The 24,241-nt window shown below is 40.5% G+C and overlaps 2 protein-coding genes across 2 annotated transcripts in view; both read left to right on the top strand.

Moving 5' to 3' along the window:
* The first annotated feature begins 856 nt into the window (after window positions 1–856).
* LOC112742586 (uncharacterized) lies at window positions 857–22,387 on the top strand. Its single transcript, XM_025791835.3, has 3 exons — window positions 857–2,199; window positions 21,108–21,262; window positions 22,091–22,387. The coding sequence occupies exons 1-3, from the start codon at window positions 1,548–1,550 to the stop codon at window positions 22,343–22,345; spliced, it is 1,062 nt and encodes a 353-aa protein (XP_025647620.1). The 5' UTR covers window positions 857–1,547; the 3' UTR covers window positions 22,346–22,387.
* LOC112742597 (uncharacterized) overlaps window positions 2,719–24,241 on the top strand; it is a 44,506-nt gene continuing 22,983 nt past the window's right edge. The window contains exon 1 of the mRNA XM_072216770.1: window positions 2,719–2,913. The gene's annotated coding sequence lies outside the window, so the exon portion shown is untranslated. The remainder of the gene's footprint in view (window positions 2,914–24,241) is intronic.

Genomic DNA, 24,241 nt, shown 5'->3' with positions numbered 1-24,241 from the left:
AACTTTTTAATAAGACATTAACATTCAAACGAATTCTTGAGATACTAAAACTACAACAGTTGTGTTGTATATCACCAATCCAAAAATTGGTAAATTCGATTACAAAATAGATCAAGAGTTTACATAAGGATTGGCAGATGATAATTGATTCTTCGAAAATTGAATACAACACCCACTTAACTAATGTCACAATGATTTCCATTTGTTACTATTGATGCTACAATGGTATACATGATTTTAGGGCAATAAATAACGATCAATCATCTAGTGGTAACCCGAACCTGAAAATAGAATGAGAAAAATAGAAATTTTTTAATCTTCATAAACAGAATTAAAAAAATCAAACAAATACATAAACAAAATAAAAACAATTGAATAAAATCAATGAAACAAATTCATACAATAAAACTGAAAAAAATATAAATAGAAAAAAAATTGAATGAAATCAATGAAGCAAATTCAAGTTCTATTGAAACTTTAGAAGTGCAGCAATGAAGGGAGATATAGAACACTACAACGGCACGGCGCTGACAACAGCACTAACTCCCTGAAAATTATATTGTTACTGTTTATTAAGGATGATGCCACTGAAGAGTGAGAACGACGACGAATTAAAAGTCGACGAAAAGATGCGGGTGCCACAACAATGACAAAGAGACGCTATGAGGTTGAGAATGAAGAGAGAGGCTAAGAACGACGTTGAGAGAGAATTAGAATGGCAATGATTATTGTTAGACTGGACGGCGACGACAAAAAATCATAGAGAAATAGAGATGGTAATCCTGTGAAAAGAAAGGAGAGTATAACGAAGGAATTATAAAATAAAGACACTAAAATTACACTAAATAAATTTTAAAAATATTTGTGCCATATATAAAATCATACTTAAAATTATTAATTTGTGTACATCACAAATACTCAAGATGAATGTACTTATTAAATACAGACCATTTTTCATTAGTTAGAAATTAACCAAAAAGAGAAAAAAATCGGAAACAATTTTAAAACCAAAATTACAATGGCCCGAAGAGCTAGTATATTATTTTACTTTTGCAAGTACTCCGAATTTACTATCCTATCCTAATTCCTATTCTAAATTTCTATTACCCCGAGGCATGTTGCAACTTGGAGATTTGTCAAATGGCGTTGGTCCAAGAAAGTAAATGGAAATATACTTTCCATCTACCCGAACTACTAAAAGCACCATGCCACCGCAAAACAGTGTCACAGCACGTTCCCGATTCCTCGCTTCTCTTGCAAGCCACCGAACCCACTCCAAGCTAGTCCCACACTTTTCATTTTATCTTTGAAGAATCCAATCAACTTGTCCCTTTCCCGTTTAATCCCGGTTTCTAAGATTTCAACGATTTTCCTTTTCACTCTTTACTTCTGCTAAAATGATGTTTCTCTCAACACACCTGTCGTTCTAATCTAACACACTTCGCTATTTTCCTTCCCCATAATTTTCGTTAATTGCAAATTTACACCCTCATTCTCGTCCAGCTCTTGACGGTTTATTTTTTTTTCCTTCTCGTTTTCCCTCTTCTATGATGGGAAACTGTTTAAGGAGGTCGGAAAAATTAACGGCGGAGATCGTACCCCACGAAGGCTCAACATTGTACCATGCGGTTCGATTACGCGGCTCGCCGGAGAGCATTCTCAACGCATATGTTCGGTTGGCATCCGTTTCAACAAATTCCATCCCCTCCGACAGAAGGTTCTTGCCTCCGGCATCGACAACGTCGACGGCGGCGCGTAGCAGAGTACCTGACTGCACAGACAACGAGATCACGACGACGATCCAGGTGAGATCCGAAGGCGTGACGGGCTCCCGCGACGCACTACTGAGGTTTATAGACTCGCGGTTCCCTGGGCTGTCATCAACGCCGCCACAGGCATATGCGCCAACAGCAATGGCGGCAGTGGTAAGCAAGGGTGAGTTGGAAACGACGTCGTTGATAGTGAGGATGACGAAGATGCAGCACAAGAGCATGACGTGGCATCTGGAGAGGATGGTGAGGTGGGCGGAGGATCTGGCGAGACGTGGAGGGAGGAGAGCCGTTGATCCGAAGGTGGGGAGTTGGAGGATGGAGGTGAGGAAGTTTTCGAAGAGCTACTGTCTGTTGTTGGAGGTGATGATGGAGCACGCCCAGATGGAGGAGAGAGTCCTTTTTCCCATCTTTGATAGTGCCGATCGAGGTATAGTACTAAATAACTAAATATATGGTAAAATATTAAATTGATCTTTTATTTTTGGTATAATTTTGTATTATTTTTTAAGATTTAAAGTGTTTTATATTTTATTTAAATTTAAAAAAATTTTATTTAATTTTAATATAGTTCCACATGAGAGGAGTGAAGTTAGAGTTAAATAATTAACTAAAAGTCTTATATGACAGTAGTACAAGAATAAGATCGATACAAATTCTAAAAGTATAAAATTAACTGTGAATGCATCAATACATTTAGTTATTATTTTTTTATTTTTATAAAAAAATATTTTATTAAAAATAATAAATAAATATATTGATGCATACACAATTAATTTTGTGTTATAGAATTTGCACTTATTCTCTAGATTATTGACCTTGTTCTTATACTGTTACCATGTAAAATATTTCGTTAATTATTTAACTTTGACCTCATAGTGAAACTATATTGAAACTAACTGAAACTTACTTGAATTCAAATAGAATATGTTACGGCCTGGCCCAAAGGGAACTTGGGCCGATCCGACCCACTAACCACCCGACCTGAACGGTCAGATGACGCACTCATATCCGGCCCGAACACGCGTCCGGGACAGCTGGTCGCCACAGCTGTACAGGGAAACTTCGAGGAAGGTGGGTTCTGCCCTCGTGGGACCCACTTCTGACATAGTATATAAGGGGAGGGTCCTACCCCTCCTCCAAGGTACGTCACATATTCCACCTAACCTATCCCTCGCCTGCACACTAACTGACTAGAGCGTCGGAGTGTCTTTGCAGGTGACACCCCCTCCTTTCACAACGAGAGTTCGGCTACCCGGCAGATCCGATCCCAGCACAATCGCTCCAAATGAAGCGTTCCCACCACCTCAAATCTCCACCCGAACCGTCCGGTAACCAACCAACCGAACATTGGCGCCGTCTGTGGGGACGCCTAAATGGACGTCGTGCCGGGCTTTGGAGACCAAGGCCGAACAGCCGGCGCAAAGGGGGCAGCCTTTGTCGCCTCGCCGGGAGGGCGACGAAGGTGCCCCCGACAACGCACCGAACCACGCACAAGGACGCGAGAGACGCGACCCTTCGGAGGAACTGGCGGTGACAGCGCCAGAATAATGCAGGAGCGATGCCATAGGGTCCAGAACCTGGAACGACAACTAGCCGATCAGGAGCATGATCGACGAACCACCGATCCTAGCTACTCCCCGTCCCCCGCAAGCCGGGAGAGAGATTTCCACCGGAGTCGCCCCCAGCACGCCTCCGCTTCCAGAACGGAAGCGGAAAGCACCCGAGAAGATTCGCCTATCCCGAGAAGACAAAACGACACAATCATCTACTCCCGAGGCAAGGAAACGCGCCCCACGAGACGAGATCGCGAAGACGGAGAAGGGAGGCCTGTGAGGACACGGCGACCCGTGATAATGGGCGCCACCCCGTTCCATCGATCCATCCTTGAGGTCCGGTTGCCGAAGCACTTCGACAAACCAACGGACATGAGGTACGATGGAACCCAAGACCCTCTGGAACACCTCACGGCCTTCGAGGCTAGAATGAATCTGGAGGGAGTAGGAGACGAGGTGAGGTGCCGGGCCTTTCCAGTCACCTTGGCAGGACCTGCGATCCGATGGTTTAACGGCCTCCCGCAGGGATCCATCTATGGGTTTTCAGACATCAGGCGTGCCTTCTTAGCTCAATTCACAACACGAATAGCAAAGGCAAAGCACCCGATCAACTTTCTCGGGATAACCCAAAGGCCCGGGGAGCCGACCAGAAAATACCTGGACCGGTTCAACGACGAATGCTTAGAAATTGATAGCCTAACCGACTCGGTGGCCAGCCTCTGTCTGACGAACGGCCTCCTCAACGAGGACTTCCGAAAACACCTCACCACGAAACCGGTTTGGACGATGCACGAGATCCAAACGGTAGCTAAGGAATACATAAATGACGAGGAAGTTAGCCAGGTCGTGGCTGCCAATAAACGACACTCCGGTTACAATCAACCTAGGCAACAAGGTAACGAAGAGAGACAGAAAGAACAAGCCAGAGAGGGAGGGCCGAGCAAGGCACCCAGACTGTTTTTCCGGATCAGAAAATTCACCAACTACACTCCACTCACTCTCCCCATCATGGAAGTTTACCAGCAAATAGCCGAGAAAGGAATCTTGTCGAAGCCCCGACCACTCAAGAACCGTACGGGGGGAAATAAGAGCCTCTATTGTGACTACCACAAGGGCTATGGGCACCAAACACATGACTGCTTTAACATGAAGGATGCACTAGAGCAAGCGATAAAGGACGGTAAACTAACAGAATTCTCCCATCTTATAAGGGAGCCGAGGAGGCGACATCGTGACCAAGACGAGGAAGGCAAGACCCGGTCGGCAAAGCGGTGACAAGAGACAGAAGACAAAGACCACGGTCTCACCGTGATAAACGTAGTAACCGCCAAAAACACTACACCAAGGTCGAGATCGGCGCACAAGAAAGACGCCAAGGTCCTGACGGTCCCCTCCTCGCCGATGCGAAGCTCTAAGAAGCCCCCATCTATCTCTTTCGGCCCTGAAGATCAGTGGTTCGACGAGGCCCCTGAAAACCCACCCATGGTCATCACGGCCAGAGTGGGAACCGGCCTCGTCAAATGAATCCTTGTCGACACGGGGGCAGACTCGAACAATATGTTTAGCAACGTGTTCGACGCACTAGGATTAAGGGACGCCGACCTGTCGACTCACCAGCACGGGGTCATTGGGTTAGGCGACCACTTCATCAAGCCAGACGGAGTGATATCTCTGCCGATTTCTGTGGGACAGGCTCAAGGCCGAAGATCGGCAATGGCTGAGTTCGTGGTTCTCCGAGATTCCACGACCTACAACATCATCTTGGGGAGGAAGACGATTAACGATGTTGAAGCGATAATCAACACAAAGCTACTAGTCATGAAGTTTGTTGCCGACGACGGGTCTATAGGGTCCATAAGGGGAGATTTAGAAACGGCAGTCGCTTGCGACAACGCCAGCCTCTCCCTAAGGAAGAAATCTAAAGAGGCGTCGGAGGTGTTCCTAGCTGACCTAGATGCCAGGGTTGACGACAAGCCCAGACCAGAACCAGAGGGGGACCTGGAAAACTTCAGGGTCAGTGACATGGAGGAAAGGTTCACGTTTGTCAATAGAAACCTTCCACATGAATTGAAAGAGCCTCTGGTAGAAATGATCAGGGCCAATGGGAATTTGTTCGCCTGGACACCGGCCGACATACCGGGCATAGACCCCAAAGTCATGTCACACCACCTAGCCGTCAAATCGGAAGCCCGCCCGGTAGCCCAGAGGAGGAGAAAAATGTCGCGGGAGAAGGCGGAGGAGGTGGCCAGGTAGACGGCCAGCCTCCTAGAAGCAGGTTTCATACGGGAACTAGACTACTCGACCTGGCTTTCGAATGTAGTTCTGGTAAAAAAGCACAGCGGCAAATGGAGAATGTGCGTAGACTACTCCGACCTCAACAAGGCATGCCCTAAAGATTGTTTTCCCCTCCCCAATATAGATGCACTCGTCGACGCGGCGGTGGGCTACCGATATTTGAGCTTCATGGATGCCTACTCCGGCTATAATCAGATACCGATGCACCGACCCGACGAGGACAAGACAGCATTTATAACGCCTGGGGGAACCTTTTGTTACAGGGTGATGCCATTCGGCCGAAAAAACGCAGGGGCAACATACCAAAGGCTGATGAACAAAATATTTTGCGACCTCATAGGCAAGACAGTGGAAGTCTATGTGGACGACATCCTCGTGAAGATTGCGTGACCCGACGACCTCCTGAATGACCTGGCAAATGTGTTCGCGTCTCTCCAACAACACGGTATGAGGCTCAATCCCCTCAAATGTGCCTTCACCATGGAAGCTGAAAAGTTCCTAGGATTCATGATAACCCAAAGGGAGGTAGAAGCCAACCTTGAGAAATGCCAAGCGATACTCCAAATGAAGAGTCCAGGTTGTGTCAAGGACGTCCAGAGATTGGCAGGCCGACTGACCTCGTTATCCCGTTTTCTCGGAGCTTTGGCAACAAAAGCCCTACCCTTTTTTAACCTCATGAGGAAAGGGATAGCATTTGAATCGACGCCCGCGTGCGAGGAAGCCTTTAGACACTTCAAGGAAATCCTAACAACACCCCCTGTGCTCGGAAAGCCAAAGGCCGGGGAACCGTTATACCTATACCTCGCCATAACAAGAGAAGCCCTGGCCACGGTTTTGATACGAGAAGAAGGAAGGGCTCAACAACCAGTCTATTTCGTGAGCAGAGCCCTACAAGGGGCGGAATTAAGGTACAGCAAACTGGAAAAGCTAGCTCTGGCACTCTTGACCTCTTCGCGGAGATTAAAACAATACTTCCAAAGTCACCAGATTGTCGTAAGGACGGACTAAGGAATCCGACAAGTACTCCAAAAACCCGATTTGGCGGGAAGGATGATGACTTGGTCCATTGAACTCTCCCAATATAACATACGATACGAACCCCGGCAAGCGATCAAGGCGCAAGCGATGGCAGACTTCCTGGTAGAAGTAACGGGAGATCCAACCGAAGAGACAGGCACACGGTGAAGGCTCCACGTGGACGGAGCCTCCAATCAGACGTCCGGGGGTGCCGGGATCATCCTGGAAAGCCCAGCCGGGGTCGTGTACGAGCAATCGATCAAGTTCGAACTCCCCCTCTCGAACAACCAAGCAGAATACGAAGCCCTCATAGGGGGCTTAGCCCTAGCAACGGAAGTTGGAGCGACAAGGTTGGAAATATGCAGCGATTCACAAGTCGTCACCTCCCAAGTAAACGGGAGCTACCAAGCCAGAGACTCGCTACTACAAAAGTACTTGGAGAAAGTCAAGGATTTGAGCCAGAAGTTTGAGGAGGTCACGATCCACCACGTCCTAAGAGAAAGGAACACACGGGCAGATCTCCTATCAAAACTGGCTAGCACAAAACCGGGAGAAGGCAACCGATCTCTCATCCAAGGCATGATGAGGGAGCCAGCAGTCACTCTCCACCTGTCAAGGTTAACCCCCTCATGGTTAGACCCCATCACCAGCTTCTTAGAAAACGGCAAACTCCCCGACGACGAAAAAGATGCTAAGAAACTGAGAAGGAAAGCAGCCAAGTAGGCGATCATCCAGGGTCAACTGTTCAGGAAAGGACTCAACCAGCCCTTATTGAAATGCCTACACCCCGACCAAACGGACTACGTCCTCAGGGAAGTCCATGAAGGGTGTTGCGGCCATCACATAGGGGGCAAAGCCCTAGCAAGAAAATTAATCCGAGCTGGATACTATTGGCCATCAATGATGGCAGACTCTAAAGAATTCGTTAGAAAGTGCGTCAAGTGTCAAGAGAACGCCAATTTTCACAAAGCACCGGCCTCTGAGCTAAGCTTGTTAACGTCTTCCCGGCCATTCTCACAATGGGGAGTCGACCTCTTGGGGCCCTTCCCGGTTGGTCCAGGACAAGTCAAGTACCTCATAGTCGCCATTGACTACTATACCAAATGGATAGAGGCCGAGCCGCTGGCCAGCATATCCTCATCCAATTACAGGAAGTTCATGTGGAGGCAAGTGATAACACGGTTCGGTATCCCGGAGGTCGTTATCTCGGACAACGGGACACAATTTACCGACAAGAAGTTCACGGAGTTCCTCACCGGCCTGGGTATAAGACAGAAGTTCTCCTCAGTGGACACCCCCAAACAAACGGACAGGTTGAGTCTGCAAACAAGATCATCCTGTTAGGACTTAAGAAGCGGCTGGATGATAAAAAAGGTGCTTGGGCCGACGAGCTCGCCTCGGTCCTCTGGTCCTACCGTACAACCAAGAAGTCATCCACCGGGGAGACCCCCTTCCGACTAATATACGGGCTGGACGCGGTAATACCTGTGAAAATTGGGGAACCGAGCCCACGACTACTTTTGAAGGGAGTGGGGGAAGCTGTGGAGAAGGACCTAATAGATGATGCCAGAGAGATAACCCACCTGACGGAAACAACGCTGAAGCAAAGAATGGCCCTGCGCTACAACACCAAAGTACTCAGAAGAGAGTTTGAACCAAACGACCTCGTCCTAAGGCGTAACGATATGAGCTTACCGACCCCGGGAGAGGGCAAACTGACGGCAAACTGGGAAGGTCCCTACAGAGTTAAAAAGGTGATTGGCAAAGGCGCCTTCAAGTTGGAAAGGCTCAATGGCAAAGAGATCCCAAGAACGTGGAACGCGAGCAACTTGAGAAGGTTTTACTCCTAGCACGCGTGACGATTTACCGACCAAACGAGCTAAGTAGTCAATCCATGAAATTGTACTTTTTGCTATGGCTTATAGACCCCTTTTGTGCAATTACCGACTAAAATATACTTGTCAAGTTTTGTTTTGTTTTTCTTGGACAAACCAGTGCGCAAATGAACTCTGCACAACGCGACGATAATACGCGGTCTGGGGACTGATCACCCCGGGAGCCCGTCAACTACCACAACAACAAAATGGCTACACTAAAAAGCCACAACCTGGCTCAGCCAGAATACCATCAATGCGGTAAAACTAGTGCGAACAACAAACCAATAACGACAAATATAAACGGCGACACAACCAGACGAACAGGAAAGTATTAACTATAATAAGATGGGCAAACGACCCAAAAAACCATTGTTCACGAGAGTTAAACAAAACAGCTGGCAAAGAGTTTCATGAAGTTACATAAAACATAAGAAATCATTTCCTAGGCATGTCAACAATCTTGCCATCTTTGATCATCTTGAAGACACCAATTGCTGACGTGTCGAAGTCAAGGGCAACGATTTTGACCTGAGCCTTAAGGGCATCCTCAGTCGCCAGTATCGCACCTTTCCCCTGCTTAACGACTTCTTTATACTTTGTCTTCAACCCAGCAAGATCAGCTTCGACAGCCTCCTTCGACGAAACGGCCTCATCGCGCTCTTTCTCCAGCGCGATCACCCGCCCCTGAGCCACACCGACCTGATCCTCTAAAGACATTTCCCGCTCGACAAGCCGAGCAACGGTGGCATCAGACTCCTCCAATTTTTTCTCGGCAGTGGAGGCTCTCTTCTCGGCAGTCTCAAGCTTCTCATTAGACTGGGCAAGTTGCTCCCGAAGGGTCTCAACTTCGCGTTTTAAATCATTATTAGCTTTCCCAGCAGATTCCAACCTTCTACGGAGAGATTCCATCCCGGACAGCTCAAACTCGGCCTTCCGAGCTATCACTGTGCCACGCAGGAGGGTACGGTACATCCACCTCGCTTGCCCGGCAAGAGATGACTCGTGAAAATGCTCTTCAGTACCGGGAATCAACTGAGCGTCTATGAAATTCCCGACGTCAAAATTTTTCTCCATCACAGTAAGAACCCCCTCAGGACTGCTGGACATTTTCCTCCTTTTGAGGCTGGGCACCTCTTCCACATCATCGTCGGCCACTGGGTTGGACGTCGAACCCCCAGTGCCGACCACTTCGTGAAAAGGGGTAACGCGCACCTCTTTGTCGTCGCGAGCCAAGGCACCCTGAACCGAGGTCCCGACCACATCGGCCACGACCCCCTGCTCGGAAGTGGCCTTGCTCTTGTCCTCTGGGGGTGCAGTCGACTTCTCATTGGCCGCTTCATCGTCACTTGCACATAAAAAGGTCTGGAACAAGTCTGAGAGACCCGTCACCTCGGCAGACATCCCCACTGTAATAGGAAAGGAAGATCGTTTAGTCGCAATTGAATATTGAAAAAAGCAAGAAACAAAAAGTAAAGCTCAAGTTAAAACTGCTCACAAATATAGTTCTAACCAACTTCCCGATCACCCATGAGGAGGTGAGGATTCACATGATTCCTCCCGAAGACTGCCAATAACACGTCGGCAATCTTCTTGTCCACGACGGACATACCCTTATAGGATACTTTAATAAAGGCATTGGACCCCGCCCCGAAGCTCCAATATGTCGGGATGAGGCGTTTCCCCTCTAACGATAGCCAGAAAGGATGACGACCTTTGACGGGGCGCACCTTAAAATACTTATCTTTGAACCCGTGGTAGGAGTTCTCAAACAAGCCAAAAATCCTCCGACCTTAGGCAGATCGGAAGGACATGAACCCCTTCTTATGTTTCCCTTCCTTCGAAGGGTTTGTAAGGTTGAAAAAGAAAAGGAAAACATCTACAGACACCGGCAGCTCGAGATATTCACAAACCATCTCGAAACAGTGGATTGAGGCCCAACTGTTTGGATGCAGCTGCGACGGTGCCACGGAAACCCAGCCCAGAAGCGCCATTTGAAAGACGGAGAAAGGAATACGAACCCCCACTTGAGTAAACATGGATTTATAGAACCAAATCTAGTCAGCAACTCGGGGAGCACTGAAGTTGATCTCGTATAAATGCTCGTGGGGAGCTGAGACGTAGACGTCGTAGTTAGACTCCTCGTCGGTACCACCGCATAAGTACTCGTTTTGACGGAACTCGGTGAGCTCCTCCTCGCCCATTTGATTGGGAGAGTCCCTCAGGTCAGAAACCACCCAAGCGTAGGGCTCGTACGCCGCGGGAGAAGGGGAAGCCCGGGAGGCGATGCGAGCCATACCTACATGGGGACACCATCCAGTCAGTCTAAGAGGTCGGGTACTCGGAGTGAACGCAGAAGCCACGCTCAACCTATTCAGCAACTAAGACTAAACTCGGCTAAAAGCTAAGACCCAAACAAAACCTACCCTAGAATGGCAGCCTTCCCCTAACACACCTACTTAAGACCTAAGATCAACCATCATGCAAAGCTAAACAAACAACATGCATGAAAAGGAAGCAACGGCAGAAACAACATGAACAACAAAAGAGGATAAAAAAGTCGCACAATTACCTGTACTGATGGCAAAGATCCGAAAGGAAGGCAAGAACAACACCCTGGAATTGCTGAGGGAGAAGAAGATGGGGATAGCTGAATTGGAAATGAAGAGATAAACGCCAAATGAATACCAAAGGCATCACAAAACTGTTTTAAAACTACCACCAAAAGGAGCGCGAAAGTCGAGGGGCATATTAGTCTTTGCACGAAGGTTAAACCCATTATGAGCATTTAATGCTTGGCACGAAGAACGAGGCGATGAATGATCACCCCAGCAACAAATAGGCACGCGCGCAAGAGGCACGTGCCCCCCCCACGGACGGCCAACTTGGCGACAACGCATGAGATCAGAGATAACACGCCACCAACAGCCCACGCGACTATTACTGACGCGTTGGGGGCACTGTTACGGCCTGGCCCAAAGGAAACTTGGGCCGACCCGACCCACTAACCACCTGACCTGAACGGTCGGATGACGCACTCATATCCGCCCCGAACACGCGTCCGGGACAGCTGGTCGCCACAGCTGTACAGGAAAACTTCGAGGAAGGTGGGTTCTGCCCTCGTGGGACCGACTTCTGACATAGTATATAAGGGGAGGGTCCTACCCCTCCCCAAGGTACGTCACACATTCCACCTAACTTATCCCTCGCCTGCACACTAACTGACTAGAGCGTCGGAGTGTCTGTGCAGGTGACACCCCCTCCTTTCACAACGAGAGTTCGGCTACCCGGCAGATCCGATTCCAGCACAATCGCTCCGGACGAAGCGTTCCTGCCACCTCAAATCTCCACCCGAACCGTTCGGTAACCAACCAACCGAACAGAATATTTTAAATTTTAAAGACTAAAATAAAATTACACCCAAATATAAAGACCAATTTAATACTTTATTCCTAATTATATTATACTTAGGGTAATTGGTAGGCTCAGCTGCTCATTCTTTCCTTGTTTATTTATTTATGTTTATGATCTTTATGATAGATGCGTCTTTAATTTATATTATTTATTATTTATAAATGGGATAAATCACCAAAAAATTATGATAAAACCTCTGTTTAATTAGTTTGCGATATTTTTATGATAAGAAGAAACAACAAAAATACATTTTTTTTAGAAATAACAAATGACTTATTTAACAAATTATTTATGTGTTTGTTTCGATTTTTTTGAGAATATTTAAATAATAATTTAAAAAATATATAAAAGAATAAATCAAAATTCAATCTTTTGAAAAAATTTTATTTCTAAAATTATTTTTGTTTATTTACAAAAGAATTCAAAAAAGCTATTCACTAAATTTTAAGAATAAAAATATTTTATTTTTATAATTATGTTTTATGAAAATTTGTATTAAAATTACTTTTTAAATTTTTTTTGAAAATATATATCTAATAATTGAATACTTTTGTTATATTTTAAAAATAAATTTTTGTTGTTAACTAATTTAGATAACACTTTTGTTAGCAATTTGAAAAATCAAGGCCATTTTTAGTGAAGTTTGTGAAAAATAGTTATATCACACCTATATTTATAGGTACCTAAGTAACACTAAATTGTTCTAATATTTTGATTATGCCTCCTATAACATGCACTTCATTATCTAATGTTGAATTATCGGCACTGCAATCTAATTCCCATTGATTTGATTATAAAAAAGTATGACTTTAATATAGTGGGATAATGTTTTTTTATTGGATAAAACGTGTGTAGTGTGATGATATCAGTAGCATGGATATTTTTTATTTGTATGGAGTAATTATTTTTTAAAATTGATATTAAATAAATTATACCATCCTAGTTGTTATTGAAAAGAGACAATTTTAAATTAGATGGTCTAATTTTAATATTATGAATTTGAAAAAAAAAATATTTCATAAAAAATAAATTCAGAGAGTATGATTTTAATTTAAAATATTCGAAAAACATAAAATCAAAAAATTTGATTTTTGATTATTTTTTAAAAAAATATTAAGTAAGACAAATGGTGGTGTCCCATTTGTATTAAAATTATTTATCAAGTAAAAAATTGGTGCCTCCAATTTTAAAAGTTCATAATAGAATAAAGAATTTTTAATTTTTTTTTTTTGAAATAAAAAGCTCAACACAGTAAGGTGGATCATTTAGAAAGTTCAGAGTTACAATACAACCACTAAATAAGAAATCGTAGTTATTTTTAGCATTACCATCAACAACTAGACGGAACAAAGCCAACCCACTTTTTATAACTCCTAATCAACTTGGTAATAACTTCCGTAACGCTTGTTTCTTGATTCCTGAAAATTCTAGCATTCATTTCCAACCACGTATTCCAAGTGATAGTAAAAAAGTCAATCAGTCACCTGTTACGTTTGTCTTTTCTCATAGGAGCTCCTATCCAGCTCTCAAAGTGTTGCTTAATGGTTCCTGAAATAAACCAAAGTTTATTATAGGCATATAACCAAGCACACCACACCTGCCACGTGAACTCACAGCTAATGAATAAGTAGAAATCATTCTCTGTCTCTTTTTTACATAAAACACAAATCATATCCTTGTGATCAATAATGCCCAATCTAATCAATCTTTCCTTAGTATTGACCTTCCCAACTAACACAAACTAGGTGAATAGCTCAACTCTTAGTGGTACTAGTCCTCTCCATATAAATCTAGTGAAACTATAACTCGTAATGTCCTCCGAGAGAGTCTCAGCTTGCAAAGCATGCACAAATGAGTTAGTAGAGTAACTCCTGATCTATCAAATTTCTATACTATTATGTCCTCCCTCTCACTTGTTAACCTAACAGATTGTAGAACTTCATGAAGTTGGTTAACTAATTCTAACTCCCATTGGAATAGTACCCTTCTCCAATGAAAGTTTCATATCCACTCCAACCCATCCCAGAACCCACAATCCCCTATTACAGATCCGACTTGGTTTAAAATTGAAAAAAGCCTCGGAAATACATCCTGCAAAACACCACATGGTAGCCAATTATCTTCCCAGAAACGAATTCTTCTACCGTCTCCTAACTCTAATGATAACCCTCTGACCATCTTATCTCTCGCTTGCTGTTCTCTTATCTGCAACTGACAAATGTTCCTCCATGGACCCTTTATTTTAGGAACCGGCTGACAAGAAAGAAGGACATTTGGATTCAAGTCATTATAGGAGCACACAATTTTCTTCCATAATGGGCAATCCTCCTTTGAAAATCGTCACCACCACTTGAACAACAATGTTGTATTCCGGAGCATTGCATTGCCCACGCCCAAACCCCCAAAGCGTTTTGGAGCTTACACAATATCCCAACTTACCAAAGGCACCCCATCCCTTCTGTCCTCATTACTCTACAAGAACCTCCTCTGCAAAGATATCAACTTATTTGCTACTGCTCTAGGCATTTTATATAAGCTAAGGTAGTAAACTGGCAGACTATTAAGCACATATTTGATGAGTACCAGCTTACCAGCTTTATTAATTGTTTTGGCTTTTCACAGATTTAATTTCTCTTCTACTTTGTCTATAATAGGTTTTCATGTCTTAACCAATTTTGGATTCGCTCCCAAAGAAATACCAAGATATTTAACTACCAACATTGCTTCCTTATACCCCAACAAGCTACACATCCTTTGTGACCACTCTCGCGCGCAATTAACCGGAATCAAGCTAGATTTATCAAAGTTAATTCTCAAGTCAGACATCATCTCAAAACACGTAGAAGCCGCTTATAATTGCAAACAATCTCTTCCTCTGGGGGGCAAAAAAATATTGTGTCATCCGCAAATTGCAAGTAAGACAACTCAATATTGTCTTTTCCAACCAATAAAAGAGAGATCCTTCCATGTCTTACTGCCTCTCCTACCATCCTATGAAGGACCTCAACAACAAGAACAAAAAGAAACGAAAAAGAGGATCCCCTTGTCGTAAGCGTCGTTCCATCTTAAAAGACTTAGAAGGTGAGCCATTTATCAAAAGCGACATAGTCGCCGTGCATACACATTCCTTGATCCACTCTCGCCATCATTTCCCAAAGCCCATTTTCTAAAGTACAATATCCACAAACTTCCACTTGGCTCTATCGTAAGATTTTTGAAAGTCTAGTTTGATTATTGCCGATTTCTTCTTTCTTTACTTCAACCATTGCACAGTTTCACACGTAATCAAAGTCCCATCATGAATCTTCCTCCCTTGCACAAAGACACTCTAAGTCTCCCCTACTAAGTCCGGCATTACCCTTCTCAGTCTCCGTACCAACACCTTCGAAATGACCTTATACACACACCTTACAATGCTAATCGGCTAAAGATCTTTAATCTCCCTTGCTCCCACAAACTTCGGAGCCAGAGCCACCCATGTAATATTAGAATCTCTTGGCAGCTCAGCTGACTGGAAGAAATCCATGACAGCTGCAGTAAACTCAGGACCAATTTCCCCCCCAACACTTCTTTATGAAGTTTATATTGTAGCCATCATAGCCAGGGGCCTTAGACGACTCGCAATCCCAAACTGCTTCCTTTATTTCGTCAACCGAAGGCATCCTCTCTAAGTCTGTAGCCTCCTCTTCCTGTATCTTGTTAACTAGGCCATCTCGAATACCTACCAAAGGTGACGCTTTTTGACGATACAAGTTCTTGTAAAAATCTCTTATTGCACTCTTATTCCTGACTTGATTCCTCACCAATCTGTCACTTATCACTAACGCATCAATCTGATTACTTCTTCTTCTTGCTGAGGCTAAATTATGAAAATATCTAGTGTTCTTATTTATATACTTAGCATGTTGGGACCTTGACGTCTGCTTTCAATGGATTTTCTTCCTGACATACCAATGCTTACAGAAGCTAACTAGAGCTCTCCTTCTTGCCTCCATAGTCCCATCATAAACTCCATCACTAGCAAAATAATCCAACTTCCTGATTTCATCTTCCAACTACTGTACCTTCAAATCAATATCACCAAACTTCTTCTTGTGCCATCTACTCAAAGGTATCGTCAAAGCCTTCAACTTTTCAGTAAATTGAACTTCACCTAGACCCCTCCATTCTTCCTTCACCATTCTGAGAAGCCCGTCATGTGTGAACCATGAATTCAGACTTCGAAATGGCCTTGACCCCCCTCTTAATCTACTGTCCTCCACTATTAAAGGATAATGATCAAATAAACCTCTTGGCTCACCTTTAAGTCGTATCTCAGGAAACTGTTCAAGCCATTCCAGGCTAACGAAGACTCTATCAATACGATTGCAAGATTGACCTTTGAACCATGTAAATTTGTGATCATTTAATTCTAAATCCACTAACTCCATATCCCATATCAAGTCTCTAAAATCTTTCGCTGATGTTGTTAAAGCATTAGCTCCTTTTCTTTCTTCTACTCTCACAATCTCATTAAAATCACTCATATAACAAATGGGGACCTGGCATACTCAAGCAATAAAACTCAATTCCTCCCACAGTTAACTTCTCCTCCCTGACATGCACACTATACACCAAACAAAACGCACAATGAAAATTATTGCTCATCAACACCCCTTCCACACACAGCCACCTCTCCCCTTTATAACAGTTACTCAACTTAAAAATTATTTTGTCCCACATTAACAATAGACCTCCAGAAGCCCCTTCGGAACCCACATATTTCCAATCCACTGCATCATTTTCCCAAATTTGCACTAAGTCAAATTTAGTGACTTCATTCTTCTTTGTCTCTATCAAGCCTAGTATATTCACATTATTTTTTCTCTTAAAATTTTTAACCATACCCATTTTTCCATCACCCCCAATACCCCTCACATTCCAAAAACTATAAATCATTTAAGCACATTATTACACACCTTATTCCGGTTTTTAGACCGACTCCTTCTTGCTTTCTCCTTTTGCTTTGCTTTCCTTCGTTTCTGTGCAAGCACTTCATTCTGAGCTTGAAGAGATGCCATAATGTCGTCTTCTTCGTCATATGAGACAACCCCCTAATTCCACTGCCAAGGCCCAAACAACTCTGTTTTCAACCAAGTCTTCATCCCAACTTTTTATTTGCTTCACAATATTCTGATCATTGATTACATCCTTTTCAGAATTTCCAATATTCTCCAAGTTCCTGACCGCCCCATCCTCTTCAAAGCATATTCCCTCCCTCAGAGTGTCCTCACCCCCTGAATCTGCTTCCTCTACTCCATCATCCCTTACCAATCTTGTAACGGTGTTCTTCTTTACACTCTCATTGAGACTTTCGTGAACCGTATGTGATATGGCATTAGTTTCATTCAAGCTCCCTATTATTCTTCCCCATTTCTCCCCGTCCAATAGATTGTCGTCATCAATGACAGAGTTGTTGACCACATGAAGCATCCCCGCACAAGAGAAATCATTCATCCCTACGCTATTTACCTTTATTACCATAGAGGTTTTCACCATTGGCACTAGCTTGTGCCCTCCAACACCGTCATGCTCCTTCACGGCACGGAGCGGATTAGCGGCGACATCGCCAACATCAAACTCGTCACTCACCCTGGCAGCGATCGCTTTCCAAACATCTCTGCTGGCACTACCACTGACCTTCTGCCGACCAACTTCCATCCCTACCACTCCTCCACCATATTCCGCGTCGCTATTGTGATTCACGTTATCCACCACAGCTGCGTGATACCCAAGACCATCCTTCCTCATCACTGTCTGACGCATCGTATCCCCTACATCACTAGCCACAGTAGCTGCCAAGAACTCCTTGTGAAAGCGCAATACGATGAAGTCACCATCACACATTACGGTAGCAGCAACAGGAGTGTGATAAACTCCAATCCCCTTCCCATCCCCACGTGGTACCACGCTCCTACCCGGGAGTACATCTTGTGTACCACATCCGGGTTGGGTTACTCGACCCGCCCATCCTCTAGGATCAGCTAGCTCATGAGCTCTTATGTGGTTTTGGCCCACATCACACATATTCTCTTTAGTGTGCTTATGTACGTTATTGGGACCCTTACCCCTAGGAACAGCGTCTTCATCAATTAAATATAATCCCATAACTGTCGATCTAATTATAGGAGCTTCCCTTGCTTGTCTTTTCAAATTTACCGAAATTTTCATATGCCATTCATCCCGTTCTTCGAGGGAAATGACCCTTCTATCCATTCCCTATTTGTCTGCCAGTGCCGCCTGTGTCACTATCTCCGCTACCATGTCCCACCCCATCTTTATTGGTATCTCCCGTGATTTTGCACGGACACCAAACTCCAACTTTGGGATGCATTCTACTCTACTTTCCTCTCCTGTCTGCTTCACGCTATTCAAACCAGCCACCATGGTCACTTATTGGTTCCCATAGCCAATTAAACTTTGTTGAAGATATCTGGTATTAGCGGCATCTTCTATAACATGTTTTGCCTTATCATCAAGCTGTCTCCGATACTTAGCATCTCCTACACAGATCTCTTTAACCCGCAATCGCATTCGGTCCATCACTAGTATTGCTTTCAGTTTCCCTCTCTTCGTATCCGTCCATTCTTCTGCTTACACGACAGATATATGTCGTTTATCCGACCTGTGCACTTAAATAAGTGAAACAACTTTTTCTTCAAACTATCTTCCGGTAAATTATCCACAAAAATTGTACATGATTCTTTTTCGAAACGTTGATACTCTTCTTGATCCAAATCTGCGGATCTTTTTCATTCCGTGAGTGCTTAACTCTATCCCACCCTGTTTTTCTCCACCGCACTCGCCCTCTCTCTCGTTCTCTCATACTCTGAGGAGTACCTACAGAGTATCTACGGAGTTACTCTCTCTAAACCCTAATCCTGTTGAGAGGATATACTCGGACACCATCATCTTGGATAAAAGTGAACTAAGATGAGTAGAAAATATCTTTTAAAGTGACAATGTTAGTAAAATGATAAAATGGTACTTAAATTATCTTTTAATTTATAACATTTATTATCAGTGAGTTTCACTATCTTAGTTTAATGGTGATTAATAATGTACTTTTTTCTCTAAAGTGACCATTCAACTTTAAAAGAGTCGGATCCAAGATAAGTCGAGTTAAACCTAACTAACTAAAGTTTAACTCCAAAATTTAAATTCAACTTATGACTTGATTAATCATTAATAGAGTCTAATTATAAAACCGAGACTTGGATAATGGGATTATTACATGTATTTCTACTAATTTTTTAGTTATTTCTCTTACTCTTTCATTCAATTTTTTTTGTCTAGAAAGTTACAAATGAATATCATACTACACAAGTACCATTTATTTCAGGATGAATATCGATTAAGATGATAGATATAATACTCATTTTGGAATTAATAAGGTAGGAGAAGGAAACTACAATGGAGGAGACAAATTAAGAGGAGTGATAAAATTGTGAAAGAATAGGAAAAGAAAAGAATGCGAACTTTTTATTGATTGTTGATTGATTGAATTGAATTGAAGTGTGTTGTAAATTATGAGGGTAAAACTAATTATATATAGAGCATTGTCGTATGAAAGATAAAAGCAAATAAAGATAAGATAAGAACAACTAAAGATAAGATAAAGATAAAATAATAAAGACTAAAATTGTAATTGAATTGATGTATTCTGTTGGATTGAATTTGTGAGCTACGAGACTTTTATATTGTTGTCATGAGTTAAGGTGGAAGAGTAGTTTAATAAGGAGTAGATTTTTTTAATTTATTTTTAATTATTTGATAAAATATAATTTTATATTATTGAATATTTTTTATATATTTTTTTGTCTTGTTTAAAAGATAAATTATATTTTACTCAATGATAAAAAAATTTAAAAAAAAATCTATTTTCGAAATTAAGGCAACTCCTTTATGTCTGTCGTTTTCGAGCTGAAAACTCTTTCGTGTTCTAGGCTTCTAGAATGCAAGCGTCACATATTTAGGCGCTTTTATTCTAAGCGCTTTTCGGTTAAGATTTAGATCCTCTAAAATTTAAATTTTACTTTAGAGAGTAAAATGTGATCTTCTATTTTTGAATAGTTTTTTTTTTATATTTATTTTTAGTCCCACCTATAAAATTAATAGTGAAAGATCACACTTTACTCTTTAAAGTGAAATTCAAACTTTAGAGGATTCAAATTCTTTCAATCAAGTGTCTCCCGTCAACACGCCAAAAAAAAAAAAGAAAAGAATAAAGTACTACTATGGTCTATGGGTGAAACAGAAACACATTCGTAAATAATTTAAAAAGTGTCAATTTTATAATAAATTTTTGAAATAGTGATATAGTAAAAACAAAGCCCATGAACGCAAAAGGACAGTAGCATTCAATTCATGAACAACAATTTTTCTCAAGTCGTCCAAGGATTGTAAAAATTGGAAGTGCAGCTGCTGGGTTCCCAAAATAGATCAAATGACAATTATAAGTGAATATTTCAGTAAACTTATTTTAATATTAAAGTCCGATTTGATAAAAATATTTTTTAGTCATGTTTAAGTACATCACTTTGTGCTAAATAAAAATATTACGTACTTATGTTTTTAGATTTGAAAAACAAAGTGATGTTGAAAGTATTTATAAAAATATTTTTGTAAAATAGCTTATGTTTTTCAAATATAAAAGTCTAATATAACGTAATGTATTAATAAATGTCTACATTTATTTTTATTTTTTATTATATTTATGTTTGTTAAAGTCATTTTTAAATGTTAAAAGTGATTTTATCAAATATAATTTTTAGTGTTTATTTTATACTTATTGAAAATTATTTTTATTTTGATTTATTAACATAATTTTTATAACTTTTGAAAAACTATTTTTAAAAAATAATTTTAATAAATTATTTTTAAAAGTGAAAATTTTATCAAAGCTAGAATTTACAAGAATATTTGTGTGTTGGAGTTATACAAAATCGGGGAAACACAAGAACCACCAATTTTCCCTCAAAATGAATCAAATCTTAACAGTTCTGAGTTCATCTATGAACATGGAGTATGAGAGCTTTTAAGTTGTAGCACACGTAGTAGACATCACGGAAAAAAGGAGTTTTCTTTATTTTGAAGCAATTCACCAAGTAAACGAGGTAATTTGAATCTGGAGATTTATGCAGGACTATCTAAACATGCGAAGGAAGAACATGCAAGGGACCTCCCTATCATGAATGGCATAAGAGAAATCATCAAATCTGTTGAGGTTTTAGATTCAGGAAGCCCAAATTACAGAGAGACGCTGCATACCCTTTCTTCTCGGCTCAGAACACTGCAGGTAAAAGCTTACTTTTAAGCATATTCATATTCATATTTCTCGTTATCATTTGGGGTTCACTTCATCCTTAATCCCGATAAATGGTATGTCCAATGTTGCTGCTAGGCACATTTAGTTTCCCTTTTTGTGTTGCTTTGTTTTATTTTGTTTCTTTTTTTTTTAATGATGATTTTGAGTAGAAGGGCATATGGGACTTCGTGAAGTCGGGTTCGTCTTGACTCAAGTCTGATTTTAAATAATGATTGAGTTTATTTTTGAGATTTTTATCTGATTTTAGACCCCAAAAAAATTACACTACTTTCGAACTATACTAAAATCGGATCTAAATTGGGTGAAGTTCGAGTTTTAATAAATTTTATATTAAAAAATTATGATGCATTTATTTATAAAAAAGAAAAAAACATACTTACTACTGAAAAGTTGATATACATACTTAAACTTGAATTTATCCATAATTTTTAATTTCATACTTCTTTGATCTATTTTCTAATTCAACAAATGTGATTAAAAATAAAATAATAAACTTATAATTAATATAACATAATATTAAAATTAATTCAAAATAAATATACTTTTTTTAATCTCCTAAAATACACATAAGTTAGGTAAAGTTAGATTTATCTTGATCTAAACTCAACTTTAAAAAATGACAAGATCTATTTTTAAAATCCTTATTCGACCCTGAATCCGATAAAATCACATAAAATTAGTTCCAAAGTATTCGAATTTAAGCCGAATCTTCGAGCTGATCTGAATCATATATACCCCTAATTTTGAGGACTGAATTGGACTTTTAATCCGTAATTTTCTTGTTGATTTACATCTTAGGGACAATGCAACCAACACTTTCGGAGTGAGGACGTTGAATTGCTTCCAATGATGGAGGCAGTGGAATTAAGTGATGAGCAGCATAGGATTGCACTAGAGCATTGCTTTGATGTGATGCAAAGAACGCATCGCCCCTTATTGAAGTTCTTTCTTGAAGGGCTCCCACCTCATGATGCTATGAAGTACCTGGATTTGATCAGCATGTGTAGGGACAAAGAGAAAATGGAACGCATGCTACAAGTAATTCTTGAGTAAAATGTCCTCTTTTCCGTGAGTTGTTTTAAAAAAAAAATTTAATTATTTTGTTGATCTCGATAATTTTATTAAATTTATAATGAAGTTATTTTTATACTAAAAATATTAAAATTAATAGAATATTTTTTTCAAAAATTATATAGTTAAAGATTTAATTAGGTTTTAAATTATGAATACCTTTAATTTGTAAAAATATATTTAGTTAATTCTAACATCTTTTATATTAGAAAAAATCTAATTACAAAATTAAAAGTAGTATAAGAACTCAATTGAAAAGAAAAAATATAAGAATTTTTAATTATAAACTTAGTAAAACTATAGAGACAAATAGAGTAATTAAACAAAAAAATGCACTCTTTAACCATGATGTTAATACAAATCGTACGACTTGATTCGTTTCTTAGTTAGTTACCTAGCATATATATAGTCTCTTTCTGCTCTTTCTTTCTTTTTCTCATTTTCTTTCTCTCATTTTGTCCTTTTAATTTTTAAATCTATAAAGGTACAAGAGAGGGGGATTGAATTGTGTTTTAAATCATTTTCACAATTTGAAACAAAAACATAGGATATTTTTTAAGTCTTTGGACTTTTATATAGTGAAAATGTATTAGCATATTCAATCAAAATGCTTTTTCTTTTCAACGGATGTTGACGCAATATAATTTCTGCATAGTATTCTGAATATCAAAGTGAAGAAATTTGTCTTTTGTAGATTTTACAATCCACAAAATACTAGTAAGTGCATTGGGTTGTATCTCACGATAATTAACGGATTAAGCAAACAAAATCAACCGTTTAATCTAGTCAGACGATCAATTTAGGGTTTTGAACATTTCGAAACATAAACGGCAATGAAATAAAGCAAGGCAATGAGTAACGTAAAGATAATATAATTAAGAAAGTTAAGGTTTCGGAGATATTAAGACTTTCAGATTAATATTTTTCACTTTCCACCTTAATCATGCAAAGATACTTTTATGGCAAATCATTAGTAATCAATCGCTAATCCCTTAGCCAATTATTTAAGAAAAGAGTTGAAGAATATCCACTGATTTATAAAACTACACAATTCATAAGAATCTTTTCTAGTTGATTTTATGTAATTTATCAATCCAGTTTTAAAACTTAAAAATTATGAGAATCGTTTTTCAAGCTTAATTCAATTAATCAACTTTTTCACAAAGTTAAAAGAATTCAAATCATAGAAGAATTGTTTCCAACACATTCAAACTTTTTAAGATGAAGAACGAAAATATTTTTTTGAAAAGATATCAATGCATAAATCAAAGATAGAAAAGCTTAAAATATTAATCTATGAAATCAACAGAGCTCCTAACCTTAACCGAGGAGAATTAGAAACTCATATTCTTCAGAAAATCCTTAAGAAAATTAAAACAATCGAAGAAGAAGAAGAAGTCCTAAACAAAGTGTCTGACTTCTCCTTAAATGCTCACCCTAATTTAAATTCAAATTCAAATTAAAACAAAATCAAAATCAAAACAGAATCAAATCTATTTAATTAATGATTGCCTCTAGCATAACTTTCAATCTTTATCTCCTTTTAATCCTCAATTGATATGTGATTGGTGGACTTTGAGTTGAGCCTTGAATTGATGAAGAATTGGACAATTGGGTTGCTTGAATTGAGACCCCGGGAGTATTAATTAACCCACATGGTACATAGAGTCTTCAACATTGTATGTGAAGCTTTGTATTCCCATATCGTACGTGAGGTATTTCACGTTGTACGTGGGCTTTGACTTCTCAAATTGACGCTTCTGTTGGGTTCTGGCGTTGCACGTAGAGAATTCTACATACAACGTGAAAAATGTATTTGTGCGCATGTGCACACTGTCCAAAATCTGCTTCTTGTGTATACGCACACACTTGTGCGTA

The sequence above is a fragment of the Arachis hypogaea genome, chromosome 2 (genome assembly GCF_003086295.3).
Source record: "Arachis hypogaea cultivar Tifrunner chromosome 2, arahy.Tifrunner.gnm2.J5K5, whole genome shotgun sequence".
NCBI classification, from domain to species: domain Eukaryota; kingdom Viridiplantae; phylum Streptophyta; class Magnoliopsida; order Fabales; family Fabaceae; genus Arachis; species Arachis hypogaea.
Note: the sequence above shows the minus strand (reverse complement) of the source record. Positions and strands in the feature narration are given on the sequence as shown.

Bases quoted from the DNA above. Each gene is read 5' to 3' on its own strand.
- LOC112742586 (XM_025791835.3), top strand. From the start codon at position 1,548: ATGATGGGAAACTGTTTAAGGAGGTCGGAAAAATTAACGGCGGAGATC. The intron at 2,200-21,107 runs GTATAGTACTAA...AGATTTATGCAG, and splicing joins CTTTGATAGTGCCGATCGAG to GACTATCTAAACATGCGAAG. The intron at 21,263-22,090 runs GTAAAAGCTTAC...TTTACATCTTAG, and splicing joins CTCGGCTCAGAACACTGCAG to GGACAATGCAACCAACACTT.